We start from the raw sequence: 19,525 nt of genomic DNA on the forward strand, positions 1-19,525 counted from the left end.
AATACTGACCAATTACTCAAGAAATACTACTTTGAAATCTGGAAACTTTTGAACAAAACTCAAGCCATTTAAGAACATAAAGAATTTCTACAAAAATAAAAATATGACATGGACTCACTTAGGTTATAACCAATAAAGAAATGGATAAAAACCTCCACTGGACTAATGATTGAGTTATCAGAGGAAAGTTATTAAAACTCCAATGGATTTGGAATTCATTTGAATTCTGATTCACAACAAATCTTCAACTGGAATTGTTATCTATAAAGCTCAAAAGAGGTAGCACTGTAGAGTACCATTCTTCAAACATCATTCTTTGTTCATATATTTTTACTTGTAAAAATAAAATGGATTATTAGACAGCTAGTAATTCCAAACTTAAGATGCCGGGATTCCCAAATGTTCAGTGGTAGTATTGGCTTGTGGAATTACTTCTCATTTCAATGGTAAGGTGCCCAAATTTTATTTCTCCATATCTAGCAGACAATATAACTACCTAGCAAAAGATCATTAATCAAATGAACCGACTGATTTATTCATTTTAAAAACAATACACAGCTCAACAAGATACTGGTCTATTCACAAAAACTCACGAAATGTAAGTATGTAATTATTACTAATAAAGTAAAACATACATGGTAAATAATGCTTTCACTTTAATCTTCCCTTGTCTTGTTCCTTTCACCCAATGTGTAATATGTAATGCTACATAGTTTATCCTTGGATTTGCCTTGGTTTCAGCACAGTTTTTCTTCCTTCAATGCATTGCCATAAACCAATAAAGCCCTGTCCGCACATTCGAACTTTGCCCAACAGGCTTTGTTTGATGTAACATCAGAAGCGGGAAAAGTCAGAACCTTATCCGCAGTTTCTCCGCTTCTGACGTCACATGGAACAAAGTCTGTCGGGCAAAGTTTGGCCGTGTGGACGGGGCTTTACATTTAAAGACAAAGACAGACAAGAACACAAGTTACTATGAAATAAGTTACTTGCTGAAATAACTACCTAAGAGGCAGACAGTACCCCTGCAAGGTATATAATTCAATGGGCTGAAATTATTTCCATGAAACAATTATATACATAAAAATGAATACTATAAAAAAATTAAAACTCCCAAATCCTGCAAAATCAAATTTTAAAGATATAATTTAACTCATAATGGATTACGTATACATAATTGTAATGAATATATCAAATTGGTACTAAAAAAAACTTCATTTAGAATTATTTTTCCCAGTTTTCTGAATTCATTACCAAGTACAATGTGCAACATCTGAGGCATCTTTGGTTTAAAGATAACAGCAGCACTGTTTATAGCTTGTATCACTAAATTGTATCACTAAGTTTCAAATTCAGAAACTTCATTTTGTTGCAATCCAGATGGGTAGGTAAAATTTATTTAACCCTTTGAGATTCTGATGAAATCAAATTACATATTGTTAAGTTCATGCATTGAGATTCTGATACTGTCATCTGCAGAAACAAAATCATGTGAAATAACGAACAGGATGATATCTGGAGAGTATCATGAACTTAGGGAATGTTCAAAGAAAATTATTAGATTGGTTCCAATTTAAAGGCAATTCTTGCTTATTGTATGTTACCTTTTTCATTAACAATTACAAGCTTAAAAATAATATATGTATTGGGAAAAAATACTCTTCTCAATCAACTAAAATGCACTATTCTGATAGGATCATTCTTCTTGTTTTTCAAATTTAAACATATGTATTGCATCGAGTACAAATATTTGGCTTGAAAGTGAGATCAAAACCAGCATTATAAAATGAAGAATTTCATAGCGATGAAGGAAAATTCTCCATTCTCCAAACCTATAAAAGTAAGCCAAAACCTAGTCTGTATTACCACATACGTACGAGGTTAGGATCCCCCACCCGCCCCACAAAAGAAAAATCTCAAAGGGTTAAAAATTATTACATTAAGCCAGAGCATAATTTCTGTAAGCAAAGAAATGTTCAGACCTCTGTGCACACTTACATCCTGTCAAATGACACTGCACCCAGTAATTTTCTAAATTAATTTGTGAGCTAAAGCATCCGTGCGTTATACGCTGTAAGTAGTCTGTAATTTACATATTGATAAAAACATGGACACCAACACAAGTTGCATGATCAAAAAACAATTCAGATTAAATGCATTTGTACAATATACTGTAATATGCAAAGTATAAAAATGTAAGAAACAAATCAATGTTATGTTTTGTACATAAACACCACTACATTGGATAACCTTACTCTTGATTGCATGCTATCAGGAAAAGTAAAGCTACTTAGGGCAATGGTGTTTGGACCACAAAATACCAAATAGAGAACAGAGTGATTTTATAACAAACTAATCTAAAGCCAAATCATTTTTATAAGCATAAACAATACATTTTTCATTAAAATCCCACTCTTACAAAAATTTCATAACATTTATAATGAAATAATTTGATTGCAAAAATGAACACTACAATCAAAAAGGATATGACAACTCGTGGAGTGCTTGGGTCCTGATTATAATTTTCTGTATAATTTTAAGGCAGTACAGTTTTAAGGTATACATAACTGTATACACATGATTGGATGTTTGGGAAATTACCAATTATGAAATCAAAGGGGGAATCAAAAGTGGCTATAAAGCCAAAGACTTAAAGGAATTTCGGTAATCTTTAAATACCTTATTGTAGTTTACTGTTGTGGTAAACACTGACAACGTATTGGGAAGACAAATACTACTGGAATAACATGCATCCCAATTATTCAAATGGCTTGCTAAAAAATAGTGACAGAGACAACCTTATTATGACTAAAGAGCCACTAGTCAAGCCTGTCCCTACCTGAAATTCTGGCTTTTACCAACTTTTTAAATTTACATTTAAAGCCTGCAAAATAAAGCCTAAAACTTTTTTAATCACTATAAAAGTTTGACTGTTTTATCAAAAGAATTGCAGGTCATTGCTTGTTGATATACACAAAATACAAGATTAATAACAGTGCATGAAATAAGTCAGAATTACATATGACATCTGTGAAACAGCTAATGAATGTGTACCATGAAATGCATGAACACTGAATATGACTTGCTAAATAAAATTTTTTTTTTAGTTATATAGTTATGGGGACTCCCTACAATCACTCCCTAAAAATGATGTTTGATTTATATTTGCTAAGTATGATATATTATTTACATAAATTGAAAAGGCCAACCAAATTGACACATGACACCTTCCTGCCCCACAAAAAACCTAAACCTATCCAATTAACTGCAATTGTCTTATATCCCTTTGAAATTTGGCATTTTACTTTTGCCGATTGTAAAAATTAAAATTTCAAATAAATTTTTTGTCATGCCAACAATATTATCAAGAGATCAACACATTTTCTATACCATATTAACTTAATATTTTAAAGTACGTAATTTATACATACAAGGGAACAGGTATCTGATTTTTTTTGAAAGGGCAAAAAACAAAAGCGTCACAATGGCATTTTTGAGGCTAAAATTAATGCATAATATGTCTCTTATTCCTGATGTAAATACTGCAGTCATATCTTCATAAGTCTGGATTTTTACCCTTAAACCAGCTGCTCACCTTCAGATAACAAAAGTCTCTGGCATATGGACAAAACTTCGACTGTATCAGTCACACATGCTTCCAGGTTCTTTATCATTAATTTCATTAAAAAAATCTAATGTGAAAAAAAGTGAAAAAAAAAACACTGAAAAATGAAATTTTGTTTTTCTAAATTGCTGAGTAAAATGGTGAAAGGATCCCTTCAGTTGAGACTGGTACAGTAATACAATGAAAAAGCAGGGTATGGGAGTTTAACTATGACTTGTTGAAAATGCTGCCATGTAAATCAGAACCTGATTTTATGTACATAAGAAAATCACTTATATCTTTTAATATACAAACCTGCCCTGCTTTGTAATCTTGGAGTGAATAATATTAGTATAACTAGGTCATGGAATGTTATATGTAAATCTGTGAATTCTGTTGTGCCCAAAACTATTTAATATCATTCAAGGAAGTATTATTTCTCTGAATATCTACATATTTTCAAGCTATTAAATTGTGTATGTCAAATCAAAGGTCAAAGCCAGAGAAGTAAAAGGAGTTTGACAAAAAAGTACTTAATTTTTTATGAACTGAGGAACAAATGGAGGACGGAGGGTCAATCTTTACTGCCATCTAATGAAAATGAACAAAATATCACAAAAGCTCATAGTGATCCTTTAAATTAAAAAATGTGATGGAAACGGTGTTATATAACAAGCTATAATCTTTCTTATAACAAAGCACGGGTACAGTACTCTGGTTCATTTGCACCTGACCTGCTTAATTTCCAGTATTAGAAAACATAAGACTAGTTCCTGCCTGTGAGACCTAATCAATATGCATTCATTTAAACAATTGTATTTTTTCCCAATACATAAACTGGGTACCAAATTTTCATATGCAATTCAAATGACAATTCTAAACATTACTAAGACCAAAAATAAACCAATCGCTGTTTAAAACTGCATGTTTTAGCTGCTGTAAAGTTTAAAAGTACTATACAAGATGTTAACATTTTTTGGTAGTTATATGAAATGATCCTAAGTAAGAACCCATTACATACTGCAAGTATAACTGACACAACTGGATTGCACATTCAATTTTCAAATAAATCAAGACACAACTATGTAGTATTCCAAGGGACAATTGCATATGCTACTGAAGCTATATAATTTCCTCATTATGCTGGATGGGACGAAGTCTCTTACAGCTTACACTACTTTCATGTGCTCTTTCTCTTCATTAAAAAATACTGAAAAATATATTCACTTAATAAAATTTTACTTATTTTCATCATTATCTAAGGGTTACTTCTAATCACATGATACTGAACACCATCAATTTCCACTAAGTTCACATTAGGGGGAACCACATAAGCTGGCAGTGATAAGGCAGACCTTGCATTAAGGGTATCCTCCTCTGTAGGTTGTAGAGATGTGTCATCAGCTTTGCCATTGGCCATATACTCTTCTGAATGAACAACAGTCTCATTGTCCATTTCAAACTGCATGGGAGCCACTTCAATATCTGTCATGTCAGAAACCATTTCTTCAAAGGTAGCTTTGTCATCATTGTCACATATGTTGTGCTCATTTTCCATATGAGCTTTTAGTTTCTTTTTATTACTGAATGTTTCACTACAGGACTGGCACTGGTAACAACTGCTGAACACTTTCTTCATAACAGGAGGATTTTCATTTTCTTCAATCATGTCTTTGGAACCATAGTTATTTAACCTACCATGAACTGTTCTTTCGTGAGCATACAAATTGCTCTGTGAATAGAAAGTTTTGAAACACACAGGACAAGAAAAAGGCCTCTCACCAGTATGTATCCGAGTATGCTCAACCAAGCGGGCATTGCTTCGAAAGTTCTTGTGGCACACCTGGCAAGTGTACTTTCTCTTGTCTGAACCAGAATGCATTCTTGTCATGTGTGACTTGAGATAAGATTCAGTCACAGCACAAAAACCACATTCTTGGCACTTAAACTGTGGGGTACTCTGACTATGAGCATTGGCAAAGTGTAACTTTAGATAGGAGGGGAACAGGAACTTCTTTGGACACATAGAACACTGGAGGCCTTTGTCTTTATGCTTGATATTCACATGTATCTGCAGAGCACTTTTTGACTGGAAAACCTTATCACAATATTCACAACTGCATGTGGCATGATTCTTTTTATGACGGAAAAGAACACCAGAGCAAGGCAGCACTTCACCACATATGTCACATTTACCACCCTGAGATTCCAAATGTTTAGTAAGGTTATTTTCATTGCGGTACATTCTTTTACAATGTTCACAGCTGTATGGATATCTGCTGGAACTATCTTCCTCACTGTGATAGCGTGATATGTGATCACGCAAATTCTGTTTCTGGGAATACTGCTTCCCACACATATCACAAATAAATGCCTTCTCTTTAGTATGTTTCACTACATGTCTATCCAACTTGTTTTTAAATGTTGTTGTAAACCCACAATATGAACATATGTTTGCAACATGATTGGACTCAGTGTGTTCAATGAGCAATAAGTGAGAGTTAAAAGTAAGATTGCAATCCTTACATGTACGCTCACCTTCATCTTTCATACTCTGTTCTAGTTGTTCTGTAAAATCTTCGTAATCCTCATCCTCTTCATCATCTGTAATCCATTCTCCTTCTGCTTCTATTTTAATGTTTTGTCGAAGAATACTCTTCAGCAAACTGACCCTTTCCCTCCTCTGCAGTCTTTGCTCTTCCAGGTCTTCATCAGTTACCAGCACTTTAGTTTGAAATTCTATCCCTTCAGGTTCCACAGGTTCCTCTCTTTTCATTTTCTTAAGACACTCCTCTACAACTTTCAGTTGAGGATCTTCATGAACACTTGCATTGTATGCAATGCCTGGCCTTTGGTTCCCTTCTAAAACCATACGTGAAGAACTGTCCCATAAGTCTGCTTCCTCTTCACTAATGCCTGTATAACCTGCAAAGCCATCAAAATCAACTGTCTTTTTTCTCTTCCTTGCTGGCAATGTAAAAACTGAAAAAAAAAAAATACATAATTCCACAGTGTTACCTGTAATATTTTAAAAAATGGAGATTTCCATTGCACTTACCTACAGACTAACAAAACCACATTAAATATTACAGGACAACACATTACAAATAATCAAAAGCATTTTGAGAGTGCAAACTTTGATATGACTACCATGACTGAAGAATCCAACACCCACCTAAAAATTCCCCCCATCCACATATCGATCTCTCCCCAAATCTTACCATTCTCTCCTAGTCATGCAGTCTATGACAAACAAAATTTTCAATAAAAGCATTAATGAAACTTTTTGCATAATCTTGATAACTAACTGAGCTAATACAATCTTGGCAGTGGTAATAAAAATAAAAATAATGATGAATTAAAATCTCCAATTATAAAAAATCTTAACAATAAAAGGGTAACGTTTTTTAAAATAATTTTCAATACATCAAATGCATTTTTTTCATTTTCATGCCTATAATTTAAAGTCAATCTGCAGCAGCAGTAATTTCCATGCACATCCTAAAAGAGTCCTACTTTTCACCTATCTGAGTATACATCCAAGTCTCTGAGCACCTTTTGGGGGTAAAAAAAAAAAAACAGCCATTCTCTTCATAGTATAAACAAGCTACAGCTTAGAAAGATTGCAAAGTAGGCAAGTTTTTTAAGTAAACGGGCTTATATATAATCACTTTGAAAAAATGCCCACCTTGCAACCTTTCTACACAAACCCATTGGTACTTCATTTTAACCTAAGTAAGTACTTTGGTGGAAGTGACTCACACCTAGAAAATTAATCAGAAATCTTGGAACTTCTGGGGTCACTGAACCAATCATCACTATTGCCTGAAGGATAGTAGGTGCAACATGACTCCTGAGGCTAAAAAGGAGTCATGATATGGACTACACCTTAATAAATCCATGAGTTATACTGTTAAACTCTGCAAGAAAAAAAATAAATTGCAAGAAATGCCTTTTCTTATCAGTGCTATGAGGCATGGCAGCAGATACTCTAGATGTCTATGATGAAAGTCATTGCTTTATGAGGAGGAGGTGCATAAGGATCTGCTTTAATTAAAACCAAACAAAGTTCCTATGAGCTTGTCTCATGATCTAATTCTGCAGAATGAGAACTTCAGACACAGAAGGGGAAAACTAAGGACAGAGGGCTAAGCCATCTATGTTATTAAGCTATACAGGTAGAGCAAAGCTGATAAAACTGATGCATGAGGGAGAGAGGAAGTTGCCTTGGATTGGCCATGAACCTGGGTACACAAGACAGACCTAGACGTGGCTGAGGTCCCAGGAGACCTACGAGTATAACCTCTTCTACTCCCAAGAATACAGAGAGGGAGTATTAACACATCTCTCCTATTGCAATGTCTTCCTCCCCAAAGACACTGGCAAGCATCTTTTTGTCTTTCTGTGCTTCTTGCCAGATCTCTTCTTCTATGAAGGAGACCAGCCAGCACACTCCTTGGAGGAAAAATCAGGGCTGCAAGCCCTACCTTGCAAAAGAACTAAGTTTGTGGGGTTCCACAGACACAAAAGGACATTAAGTTTTATAAACATGGGAAACACCACACCTAGAAAAGAAGAAAGCAGAGATCGATTTTGGGTCTCAGAGTGCTAGTAATATGTCTATATTCAACCAAGACAAGAAAAAAATCCTGGCTTGTGGCAGGTGAGTGGGAGACTACCAAATCATCTGCCTATCACCAATTAACCACTTTGTCACCAAGCTTCTACAAGTCTCCAACCCCATGCTGAGAACTACTCCTATTAAAAAGGGCAACAGTTTGTATTCCAGTATGAACGAGTCTATTTTCTGTTCAATAAAACAAACCGAAGAACAGTACGTATTCAAAACACTGCAGAGTAAAAGGATAAAAACATTCGGTCAAGTCTCCAAAAAATCTTAAAAGATTTCTCTACACACCAATTTCTTATACAACTGAAGAAGATATACTCCAATGTTTATAAAATGCAAATTTCCAATCAGCCCTGATACCTAGAATTCTAAATGAGTTGAAAGTGGTTAAAGAAATACTGTCAATGAAAAGATCTTAAGGAGCAGGGGGATCGGGCCCTAATGTCCTAGACTTACTAACATTCATAATTGTAATGTAAAGATTACACTTCATTCTCAATACTTGAATCATACACTAAATTTACCGGTATCTGTTACGAGATTCACCAACTCCAAATCTATATATGCAAAATCAGCAATTTACACAAAACTACTATCATCTGCATAAGTAAGAAGCTTGTCTTCAAGGACAAACCAACCTCTTCTGTACTTACATCATATTAATAGCAGAACAAGAAAATACCCAAAGGAACACCATATCAAAAGCCTGCAGTCACTAGTGACCTTCAACAGCTACACTAAGAACTTAGCTAAGAGTTCAATACAGTATTATTACTATAAAACGACCCCCCAAACTCACATCTGATGAAGTTAAAAAAAACAAGGGTCTCATAGTAAACAAGGTCAAAGCAATACCAGAGTCAAGACCAATCATGAACTTCATGGCCAAAATCTAGGGTTTTCTGTATGACTGGAAACTGAAATAACTGCTTCACAAACACCCATGTCCTTACAGACAAAGAACATAAAAATACCTCCTGCATAGGAATTCAGCTATTTTGATAACATTTAAAAAACGAGTAAGAAAGTTACAAAAAATTGAGCAATAACTTGAAGGGATGAGATATTAGGACCTCAGTAATCATATCTCTCAGTCAATTTAGCTTCAAGAAAAAAGGAAATACAAATGAATTTCTCATACTTTCTTTAATGGGAATCTCACTAGCAAAAAAGGGTGGCCCTTCCTTTGGATGGTAACACAGGCAACTGGTTTAACAAAGGCAACATCATGGAGTATATATGTACTAAAAGTGCATATTCGACACTAGCTCATCATTTCTGCTCCAGCGCTGTACCGGACAGTGTTAACAAAGCCATTCAGCATACATTAACTCCCAGGGGTTTCCCTTTCAGCACTACATATAGTGGTAAAATTTTAGTAATCTGTGACTTATACACCATTTAAAGTGGAATATTATGGCTCTGTAAATTAAGGGTTTACAAGTGTATGTAATTGGGATACCAGGGTAATAAATAATTAATGCAAAAGGCACTCACCTCTTAAAGGGGAATCTCTGGAGTTATCACCCGTAAGTGAAGAAACATTAGTAAAACCAGCAGGTACTTTGACCTTAGCGCCATCGATGCTTCCTTCATTCTTTGCTATTGGTGTCACTATCACAGGAGGAGTTGACCCCAGTGGCCTAAAAACTATGTCTTCATTAGGTTTGACCTCTGTTTTTCTCAAAGATGTTAAACTATCGGTCAATGATTTTGTTGCAACAGATATCCTGATGGCATCAGCTGAACTTTCATTCCTGCTTGTCACATTTACTTCAGGCAGACTGGTGCAAGACACACCTACATTCACCTTCCTTGGAATATCACATTGGGTGAATGCTTCACGCTCGTTACACAACAAGCCACAAAAGAGCAAAGGTAAACTGTTCCCTCCAAAGTCATCAAAATCTGTTTGACAGGATACACTTTTCTGCACTGAGAAATCAAGTTTGGGAACATCCAATAATGAAGAATCTACAGTACCTAGGTCATTCATTAAAACCATTACATTTCCACTAATATCATGGGAATCCCCCAAACTCAATGGGAGATTCACACCTGGTGCATCCATCTTGAAGCTACTCAACTCTCCATATGCCGTGAGAATAAAACAATGTTTCTTTGTCCAACCTGCAAAATAAACAAGACAATAATTTATCTATTTATCAAACATTTGTTTGCACTTGTGATTATTTCTACAAACTACAATAAAATAATTCTTAAAAACCAATTTCCTAATAGAATACAGTAATTTTTTTGTAAGCTCAATGGATAATCACTGGCAAAGAATGTAACTCAGTAACAACCTGGTTCTTCAGAAAGGAGATAATAAAAAATAAAAGTTAAAAATAGTTTGAATTTTGTCTAAAAGTAAAAAATAGGTTGAAAGTTAGTCAAAATACAGTAGTCCTGATTATGGTAACTTTTCAAATGCAAATTGCTGTTCAACACAAATTCTGTAAGACCCTGAAAACTTGGAATGGTTGTGGTCCTGACCTTTCCTTGTTATCAGGGTTTAAAAGTATGATCAAATTTCTTCACAACGTAATTCAGAGGCAATATCTACTTCAACAACACTACATTACCCCAAAAACAAGCACATCCATTAACAATTAATACAAAAACATTTAAGATAAATCAAATCAAGACACTTTAACTTAATTCCCTAAAGTAATAATAGTACACCATGTGAATACCATTTACCATGCTAACCCTTTCATACTTCACTGCACATCCATACATCACAGGAAAATCACAGGAAAGCTTGATCTCTTTCTGTCTCCACACAACACCGGGAGACAGTTGCTGAACTTGTAAACAAGAGTGGTTAACTGGTAGTTATAGGGGCCTGGAGGGGGAGGATACCCTTTACTCACCTATTGTCACAACAACTTATCCTTGGGCCTTGGGGACAAGGCAGGGTGTTGAGGTGGGCACTTTGATACAAGGCTCTCGTTTATTCCTGCTGAGAGAGAAACCATGGTGTAACCTCACAGAATTTGCTGACAGTTTAATGGAAAAATACTCACTGCTGCAATGTCTCTTAGCATGCCAGGTTACTTTGCCTGCTGTTTGGGATGAGAGCTCGGTTAAGAGAAGACAGTGGCTTCCTGACAGTCTTGACTGGGGGAGGTCATTCATGTCAGCAGACTGGAGAGCACAATGCATAGGAGTATACTAGTCTCTGAGCTCTCTGGGGGTATACAGACCTCCTCTGACACATCAACAGCATGAGAAAGAGCTGCCTGACCTGACAGGTGACAAGGAACTTTCCCAACCAGAGATCAGATCATTCACTTAGCCCAAAATAACATGAGCTAGATTAGACAATGGCAATCTGAACTATGATCGATCTTCATGAGCTCAATCGAAAATGAATTCTATCAATGACATTGGATTAAGATATGGAACTGTGGAAGCTTCCCCAAGATTTTTACATTCATGCATGAGCACAATAATCTCTTAAATGTTCCATTTCATTTGGTCTCATTATATCCCAGAAAAATGCGCTGGGCTATCTCCCAACTGAAGGGAAGATGACTCAGCCTGCTCTAGTGCCCAAACACTGGGCAATGGCACAAACACTGGGCAATGGCACAAAGTCAGTACCACCAAGACTGGATCATGTAACCCAGGCCGAAGATGACCTATGTTCATCGAAAACCAACCTAGTAGAGGCTATGGAAGAAAGAGCACAGTTGGCATCGTACATGCACAAAACTAGGGTCCATGGCACTGGTGTGCATCCTACAGCAGAAACCTGTCACATGTAAACTCCATCTGTAGTACGTAAAACCCAGGACCTTCCAAGCACCAAGCAGGCGAGGCAATGCTGACTCTACAGTGTGCTTCAGGTGAAATATGGGTGGTTGAATCAAGAGCAGCCTTTGTGCCCATGTAGGCATGAGCCAAATTGGGATACCAAACAAACTCAATAACATTCATCAACCCTATCTACAGTTGCTGTAAAACCTGGATGTGGATGAACTAATTCACCCCCACTAACTGGGGAAGGGCATGTATTCAAAGCCCTACAAAACTTCTTGAGAGAGGTCTCCTTGGACCTGGCGGCCTGCCATGGGAACAACTTATCATTAGAAGAGAGTTTGGGTCACTCATCTTGCAGGTACCCTCCCTAGACCGAGAGAGAGTAGTATGTGCAGGAGTGGAAAGAAGCATGGGAGGGGTGGGGAAATACAGAACTAAAAGAATTGACAAGTGTCATGGAAAGGCTCTCCCCTCCTGAGAAGCTTCTGATCCCTCTTCCTCTTTCTATCAAACCTTTCTCACTGCAAAACTGACCACTTCAAACAATTTTTGCGGGGAATACAAGTTTTTTCTTCATTTATAAATGCAAACCATAAAACTGTCATACAAAATTGAAGTTTCAACTAAGCCAAGCAGTCATGCAACAAGAAACCCATACTTAGACGGCCGTGGCAGAAAAAGTCCTTGGTGATGGCAGGTGAGTGCAAGTATTTCCCGCATTTGAAACTTGTTAAGAAGTTTCAAAGACCGATGCCCCTTGTGTTCAGGAATATTCCAGCATAATAAATGACAGTTGGTATTCTTGTATTAAAAAAAAAAAAAAAAAAAAGTAAAAAAAAAAAAAAAAAAAAAGTAAGTTCCAATTTGATGGTTAGTCTGAGCACAAGGTATCTTAATTTTGCTGGGGCAGAAGAAAAACTGCTTCCCCACACTTACCTACCTACCACCAGTTATACAACTTTTACCAAGTTTCACAACAGGTGAGGAAAACAAAAAAAATGATGGTTTGAATCACTATGTGAACAAATAAATAAAAGCTTTAGCACCATTCTGCTTCTGTATTATACATGTATGATGGCATGGATATCAGATGATTCTGTTTGATTTGATATGATTTGGATTTGTATAGATTTTTAGCATTATGCCAAGCACTGGGACAACTAAGGTCATTCAGCGCTGAAATGAAAATTAACAGTAAAAGGTTTGAAAGGTGTTACAAGAGGAAAACCTCACAGTTGCACTATGAAACAATTGTTAGGAGAGGGTGGACAGTAAGATGGAAGAAAGAGAATATGAATAGAGGTACAGTAAAAGGAATGAAAGTAGTTGCAGCTAGGGGCCAACGGAATGCTGCAAAGAACCTTAAGTAATGCCTACATTGCACTGAATGAGATGCACTGATGGCACTAACCCCCTACGGGAAGCTGATTTTGGCAACCTAATTTTGCCTACAGTTCCCTTGAGGGTTTAGGAAAATGATTATGGTAGCCTAGGCCATACTCAGCTTAACTGCCATTAATCAATGGATAAATACAAAATATTATCTATAGATTTTTTGTTGTCACAGACCATAAAAAAGATGTGCATTTTCAGTTTTTGTTTAAGTTTTAGGTACCCTACAGGTTATCTTATAATGACTATCACTTATACCTACAAAGAGAATATATAGTAAAGAGTTTTCAAGGCACTCCAGCAAACAAAAATTTGACTACAAAACAGATTTTCAGTCCTGAGATGCTGAATACTGTTAGCCAAGTTCATCTTATAATTATAGGGCAAAAAACCGCATGGTACAGGGGTGGACCATGTACGATTAATGTGTACAACCCCAAAAAATGTACATTATAACACGTCCTGACATCGGAGATGGGCATCAGACGCGACTTGTTGTTGGTGAGAAACAGAGCTAAAGACCTCTACTCCGGTGTCAGGACGCGTTATAATGTACTTTTCTTCGGGTTGTACACATTGATCGTACATGGTCCACCCCTGTAACATGCGGTTTTTTACCATATAATGATTCTAGTAGTCTACCTATGTGAGCACTTATAATAAAATATGCCAACAAAAGAGCGTGAACTACAAGATACCAGTAACAACACTGCCCTGAGTAGTCATAATTTATTCAACCACTAATGTATAGAGGATCTAGGATGAAAAATGAAACTTTCATTATCTAGACCTAAAAGTAAAACAATATGCAGGCAGTATGCACAGTAGGGAGACAGGGTTAAGCATTTGTAATTTCCCTAAATAAATTTACTTCTGTTTAGGTCAGGGCAAGGCACTCTCTCGAAGTTAGGTTGGGAAGGTAAGGTCTGGTTAGGTCAGGGTACAGCATTCTAGCTGTTGCCACACAACTACCTAACCACCTTATTTATAGCTCTAGCCATACTATTATACCTTAAAGAAAAGATTAGCTAGGTGTCAGCTTTTTTCAGGCTAGCATAGTTCAGGAGCAAATGCAGAGCAGTAGGCCCGGACTACTGTAGCCTAGGCCTAGTAGGCTTTTAGGAGGGAATGTAACCTAACCAGTTCCACCTTTACTTAACCTAACCTTGGATGACATGTCTTAATTTGGGTGGGGGGCTTCAACCCCTCGCGTCCCCAGATCCCCCTCGAGTACTACTACTACTAATTCGTGACCCTCTCTACTCTGCATTCTACCTGCGTTCGACATTCATAAATAGCTAAAACATGTGGCTTGCCTCAGTTAATTGTCTGTAACCAAGGCCTTGCCTTGGTTACAGACTACAAGCTAGGGTGGCCTACCGTAAGCATGCAGGGACGAGGTAGGCCTGCTTCCAACAAATGAGGCGACAAGGATGGTCGAAACACTTCAATTTGATGACACCTTGCAAAATCCCAACAGTTCCATCGTATAAACACCCCGGTGGACGTATTTATTCTGCTCACCAAACTGCCGCCTTACGACAAAGATAAATTTCACGAAACTACAAATCAACAACATTTTTTAAAGGGCGCACGATGTCGATGTTTCCAAAACATTTCTCGGGAGTAGCCTACCGACAACGATGGATACCCTTTGCATTTTTCATTCAGCGACTGTCGAGACCTATAAGGTATAAATAACAATTGTTCAATGGGCATAAAATGCCTCAATAACAATCAACTCGTAAATATACTTACATTTCCCATTCAAGTGGGCACCTGATAACTCTAATGACGCGGAAAGCCAGAAGCTTAGAATCGTGGGTCGTCTTGTTATTTGTATCACATCAATTGACTAACTTCTTATTTCCCACGGTAGGAATTTGTGCTGTTTGGAGTTTTATGATATTACATACATACGAAATAATAGTAAACTGTGTGTTTCTTCTTTGATGTGATAAATTAATAAACGACGGTGCTAACAAAACGAAGGCACAAGGAAATTACCTGGGAGAAAATGGTAAGATAGAGATGATGAGCAATATGTGGCAGTAGACAGTGATTATGCTAGGCTGAGGAAAACTTGATAGCACATGCAAATGGATACTGATATATGAACAAGATAAATATAATTTAAAAAATCTGGTCACAGTGAGGTGAAGTATTCCAAATGTTACATGATAACTCAGATTACAGAAGGAACTGAATGGAATAGTATGTGATTTAGCATTTAGGCATAAAGCCAATCACTGGGACCCACAGGGTCATTCAGCGCTCTGGCGAGAATGATTGAAAATGGAAATTATATAAATAATGAGTTTAAAAGAGATATTCTAAGGACCAAAGTTTAAAACGGCAAAATCGAATAAATTTCATTTCTAATGGAATTAAAAACCACTAAAATAAAAAAAAAAATCCATATCTATATAAGATTATAAGGTTAAGTCATGGTTTTACCATCTAGATCAGTGGTTTTCAACATTTTTCATACTGCGACCCCTTATGAGTAACTCAATATAACCGATGACATCATTTAAGATTTTTTATTCAATAATATTCATATGTAACGTCCTGGTACAAAAATAGCACCGCACTAATAAATTTGCTACTTGCATTAAAAAGGTATTATTATAATAATTTCTGTTAAATAAGCTTCGTGTAACGGCAGTTGAAAAAAAGCCAAAACATACCCTTGCTCAAGAACAATCTTGAGATTCCCAGAAAAAAGGCTGGTGACCCCTAGAGGGTCGCAAAGCAACATGTCCCAGCATGCACTATGAACGTACTACCTGTGAATTGAATGTTACGGCTTCTTATATCTTGAATACCAAAGGGTTTGATGGATGTAAAAATGCAAGTGAAGTATATTATCATAAATGTTAACAATTTTACTAAAATTCTCTTTCCCTCTCTCTCTCACAACAATATACCAGGTGTATGACACTGCTGATAATGTTTAAGTTGTGATATTTGAGGCGAGTGTTGTCATATCTTTTCTCGGGGCCACAAGTTCATGGAAACAGCCAACTTTTTTTTTTTTTTTATGAACACACACACATAAAAACAAATAATACATTGATATCGAAACTCTTATACCTAAAGAAAATCATATGTAAGTGCTCCTACCCTGACCACATTTCTTTATGTGTTCAATCATAGTTGGCCAGGATTCCATCGCTTCTGATGCTCACGGGAGCCCATTAAATTCACTTAATCTTATTTGACTTTCCCATTGTTTGAAATGTTTCTCTTAGTCTTTCTGTAAATACAAACTTACGAGCACCTATATTAGATATCATTGTTCATAAATATTTGCAAGATTCAATGTAATTAATCCCCTCTCCACCTGATGTTATTACCTATTGTTCATACTCTGTCCTCATAATGTCTATTTGTCTCAGATCTGAGTCACCCCCCACAACCCCCGCCTCTCTCTCTCTCTTCTCTCTCTCTCTCTCTCTCTCTCTCTCTTCTACTCTCTCCTCTACTACTCCCTCTCTCTCTCTTATCAATAATATAATATATATATATATATATATATATATATCTATATATCTATATATATATATACATATTTTCCCCTCCCACCAGGCAGAATAAGTTAAGGAAAACGTTTAAGAAATGGAGAGACTTCATTAATACAATGAATTATATATGAAAAATACTAAAATTTACGCAAATACTTTGTATTTAAAAAGCTCAAGATTTTAAAAATAAACACAGTACTGGATATTTGATAAGGGAACAATGGTTAAATCAAAATTTTAATGATGAACACAACTTATAAACAGGATTAAGAAATGCAAATAGGATTTAAAAGATTACTATACTTTCTAATTAACTTTTCAATTTAATCTTATGTTAAGTTAGAACTTTCAAATGACGGCTATGATTTAATTGACTTAGAATTAATTCAAGCTTTAGTTGTAACGAAAACTCGATGCTCCCTCCGAAATTACTTGAGCTTTAATTAGATTACAGGCTCGCTTTATCTATTGATTACAATTTAAATAATTTCCCTGGGCTAATTATACTTTTGATTGACGAAAAATTCGCTGCTTGTTTTGTGTACCTAAAAATATCACGACAAATGAGATATGCTTAACTCCACAAGTGACTAATAATTAACGTACGTTTTTTTCTTTTTTTCCCTTTCTTTCATCAAAGCACTTAAGCAAGCTGCCACGCATATGCCTGAGTCGATTAGTATTTTCAGTCACGCGTCAACATAATACTGTAGAATTCGTGGTGGCTACTCAAAGTAAGACTAACATGTCGGCAGCAAATACTTTTTGTTTTATTTTTTGTGTAGTCTAGAATTGACCTCTCCTGGTTCAAATTTCGGTCTTTTCTCTCTCTAAAAAGAAAAAAAAGTATATTTCACAGAAGAAATAAATTAGCATGAAAAGGTTTGGCAAGTGCCAATGAATCATTTCTCATATCTAATTATGATTTTCTTCCAGGTTTTTATTGTTAGCCTACTGGGCATTCCATCAATACAAAAACTATAGTAGCTAGGCTAGGTAGACCTATAGTGTTCTCATTCCTGAATGATAAAAAATAAATGGAAATCATCAATAAAAAAGTAACTAATGATGATGAACGGCCATTATTCATGACTGATACAGATAAAAAAGACAAATAGCATAGAATAACAAAAATGGGGCCAAAGGAGGGGTTTGGTGGGGAGTGCCATAACGCTACTTATTAAAAAAAAAAAAAAAAAAAAACTAACAGGTCTCCCCTAAAAACCATTGGTTCTTTTTCATTAAATAGTATATTTTAAAGAAAACGTATATATTCTGGGTAACTTAAAGTATAAATTTATTTGGTCAGGCACTATGTTTACTTGTCCGTGCAATTACACTATTATTGGCAAATTTGTAAAACATCGAACGTGTATTGATGAGTGATATAATTTGATAGTATGAGTTACAAAGAAATACCTAGCTACCTAGAGTAAAATACAAAACACCAAATTAAATTTCTTTTAATTTTGCATTTAATGTTTTAATCAGATTTCGTTGGCATGCAAAATTCTCTCTCTCTCTCTCTCTCTCTCTCTCTCTCTCTCTCTCTCTCTCTCTCTCTCTCTCTCTCTCTCTCTCTCTGTGTGTGTGTGTGTGTGTGTGTGTGTGTGTGTGTTATTTAACATTTTATTTGTGATTTTAGAAGGGAAAGTAAGGTTCCCCTAAAAGGTAATAAAAGAATGTTCAATATCTCAAGTTTTTAGCCGTTATTCCATGCTATGAAGAAAGAGTTTCTAAGGATACCTAATTTGTGTACAATTTCTGTATTTATTTGTGTTTCTGTGTGTATATAATCGCGCCCGAGCGTTAACAGCAAGTGTCAAGTACCGGGTGAACATTATATTATTATTATTACTATTATTATCATCATAATCTTATCACGATGCATCCACAGTATAAAAAGTATAAAAAAAAAAAAGGGTACGATTCTTAAGGCCCAAAAAGGGAAAGCAGCCCAGTACTGAAAAGGAAATTGAAAAAAAAAAGAATAGGCTAAACTAAAAAAGAAAAAGAAAAAATAAGATAAAAATAAATAATAACCAAAGAAGTTAGACTCGTGTCAACCAGTTCAGACTCTTAACTCCTGGCGATTAGGAATAGCATTCCACAATTTGGTCACAAGATGAATAAAATTTCTAAGATACTTTGTTGTAATGAACTTCACGTACGGCAAACACTGAATGCAATGCATGATCAGAATGATGAAATATACAGCATATACAATGAACTAAGGTTGAGCAAGGTTGCCTAGCGTTGATATTAAGGATAAGAAATTCAACAGATATCACATTTTTGTCACATTTTTTATCCGAGTTAGCTGCTGACCACCATACAGGGGAAAACTGTTCAACACTTGGCAGGATACAAGAATTTAAAAAATTTCCCAGTATATGCAAGTTCCTAAATGTCAAATAGTTAACTCAGAGCCGTAAATATCTATATACGGCTCTGAGTTAAACTATAGGTGGAATTATCTAAAACGTAAGAAGGTGGTATATCTTAAATGGAAATAAATATACTCCTGCCTTCCTTTTCCTTCTCTGTTTTGTAACCCAAGTTTAATACGAGTGTTGTCCCATCAAGAAGAAGCATTATCTCACT

The 19,525-nt window shown here is 35.8% G+C and overlaps 1 protein-coding gene across 2 annotated transcripts; it reads right to left on the bottom strand.

Annotated features, from left to right (window-relative positions):
- Positions 1-1,133: 1,133 nt before the first annotated feature.
- Positions 1,134-15,283, bottom strand: LOC135214370 (zinc finger protein 35-like). Of its 2 annotated transcripts, none has more exons than XM_064248606.1 (3): positions 15,153-15,283; positions 9,732-10,364; positions 1,134-6,586 (listed from the first exon to the last, which is right to left on the bottom strand). In XM_064248606.1, exons 2-3 carry the CDS (start codon positions 10,303-10,305, stop codon positions 4,863-4,865), a joined length of 2,298 nt encoding a protein of 765 aa, XP_064104676.1. In that variant the 5' UTR covers positions 10,306-10,364; positions 15,153-15,283; the 3' UTR covers positions 1,134-4,862. The 2 variants fall into 2 exon arrangements, with proteins under 2 accessions (XP_064104676.1, XP_064104685.1); XM_064248615.1 differs by lacking the exon at positions 15,153-15,283 and adding an exon at positions 14,775-14,992.
- Between the last annotated feature and the right edge of the window lie 4,242 nt (positions 15,284-19,525).

This window comes from Macrobrachium nipponense, chromosome 19, assembly GCF_015104395.2.
Source record: "Macrobrachium nipponense isolate FS-2020 chromosome 19, ASM1510439v2, whole genome shotgun sequence".
Lineage (NCBI taxonomy): Eukaryota > Metazoa > Arthropoda > Malacostraca > Decapoda > Palaemonidae > Macrobrachium > Macrobrachium nipponense.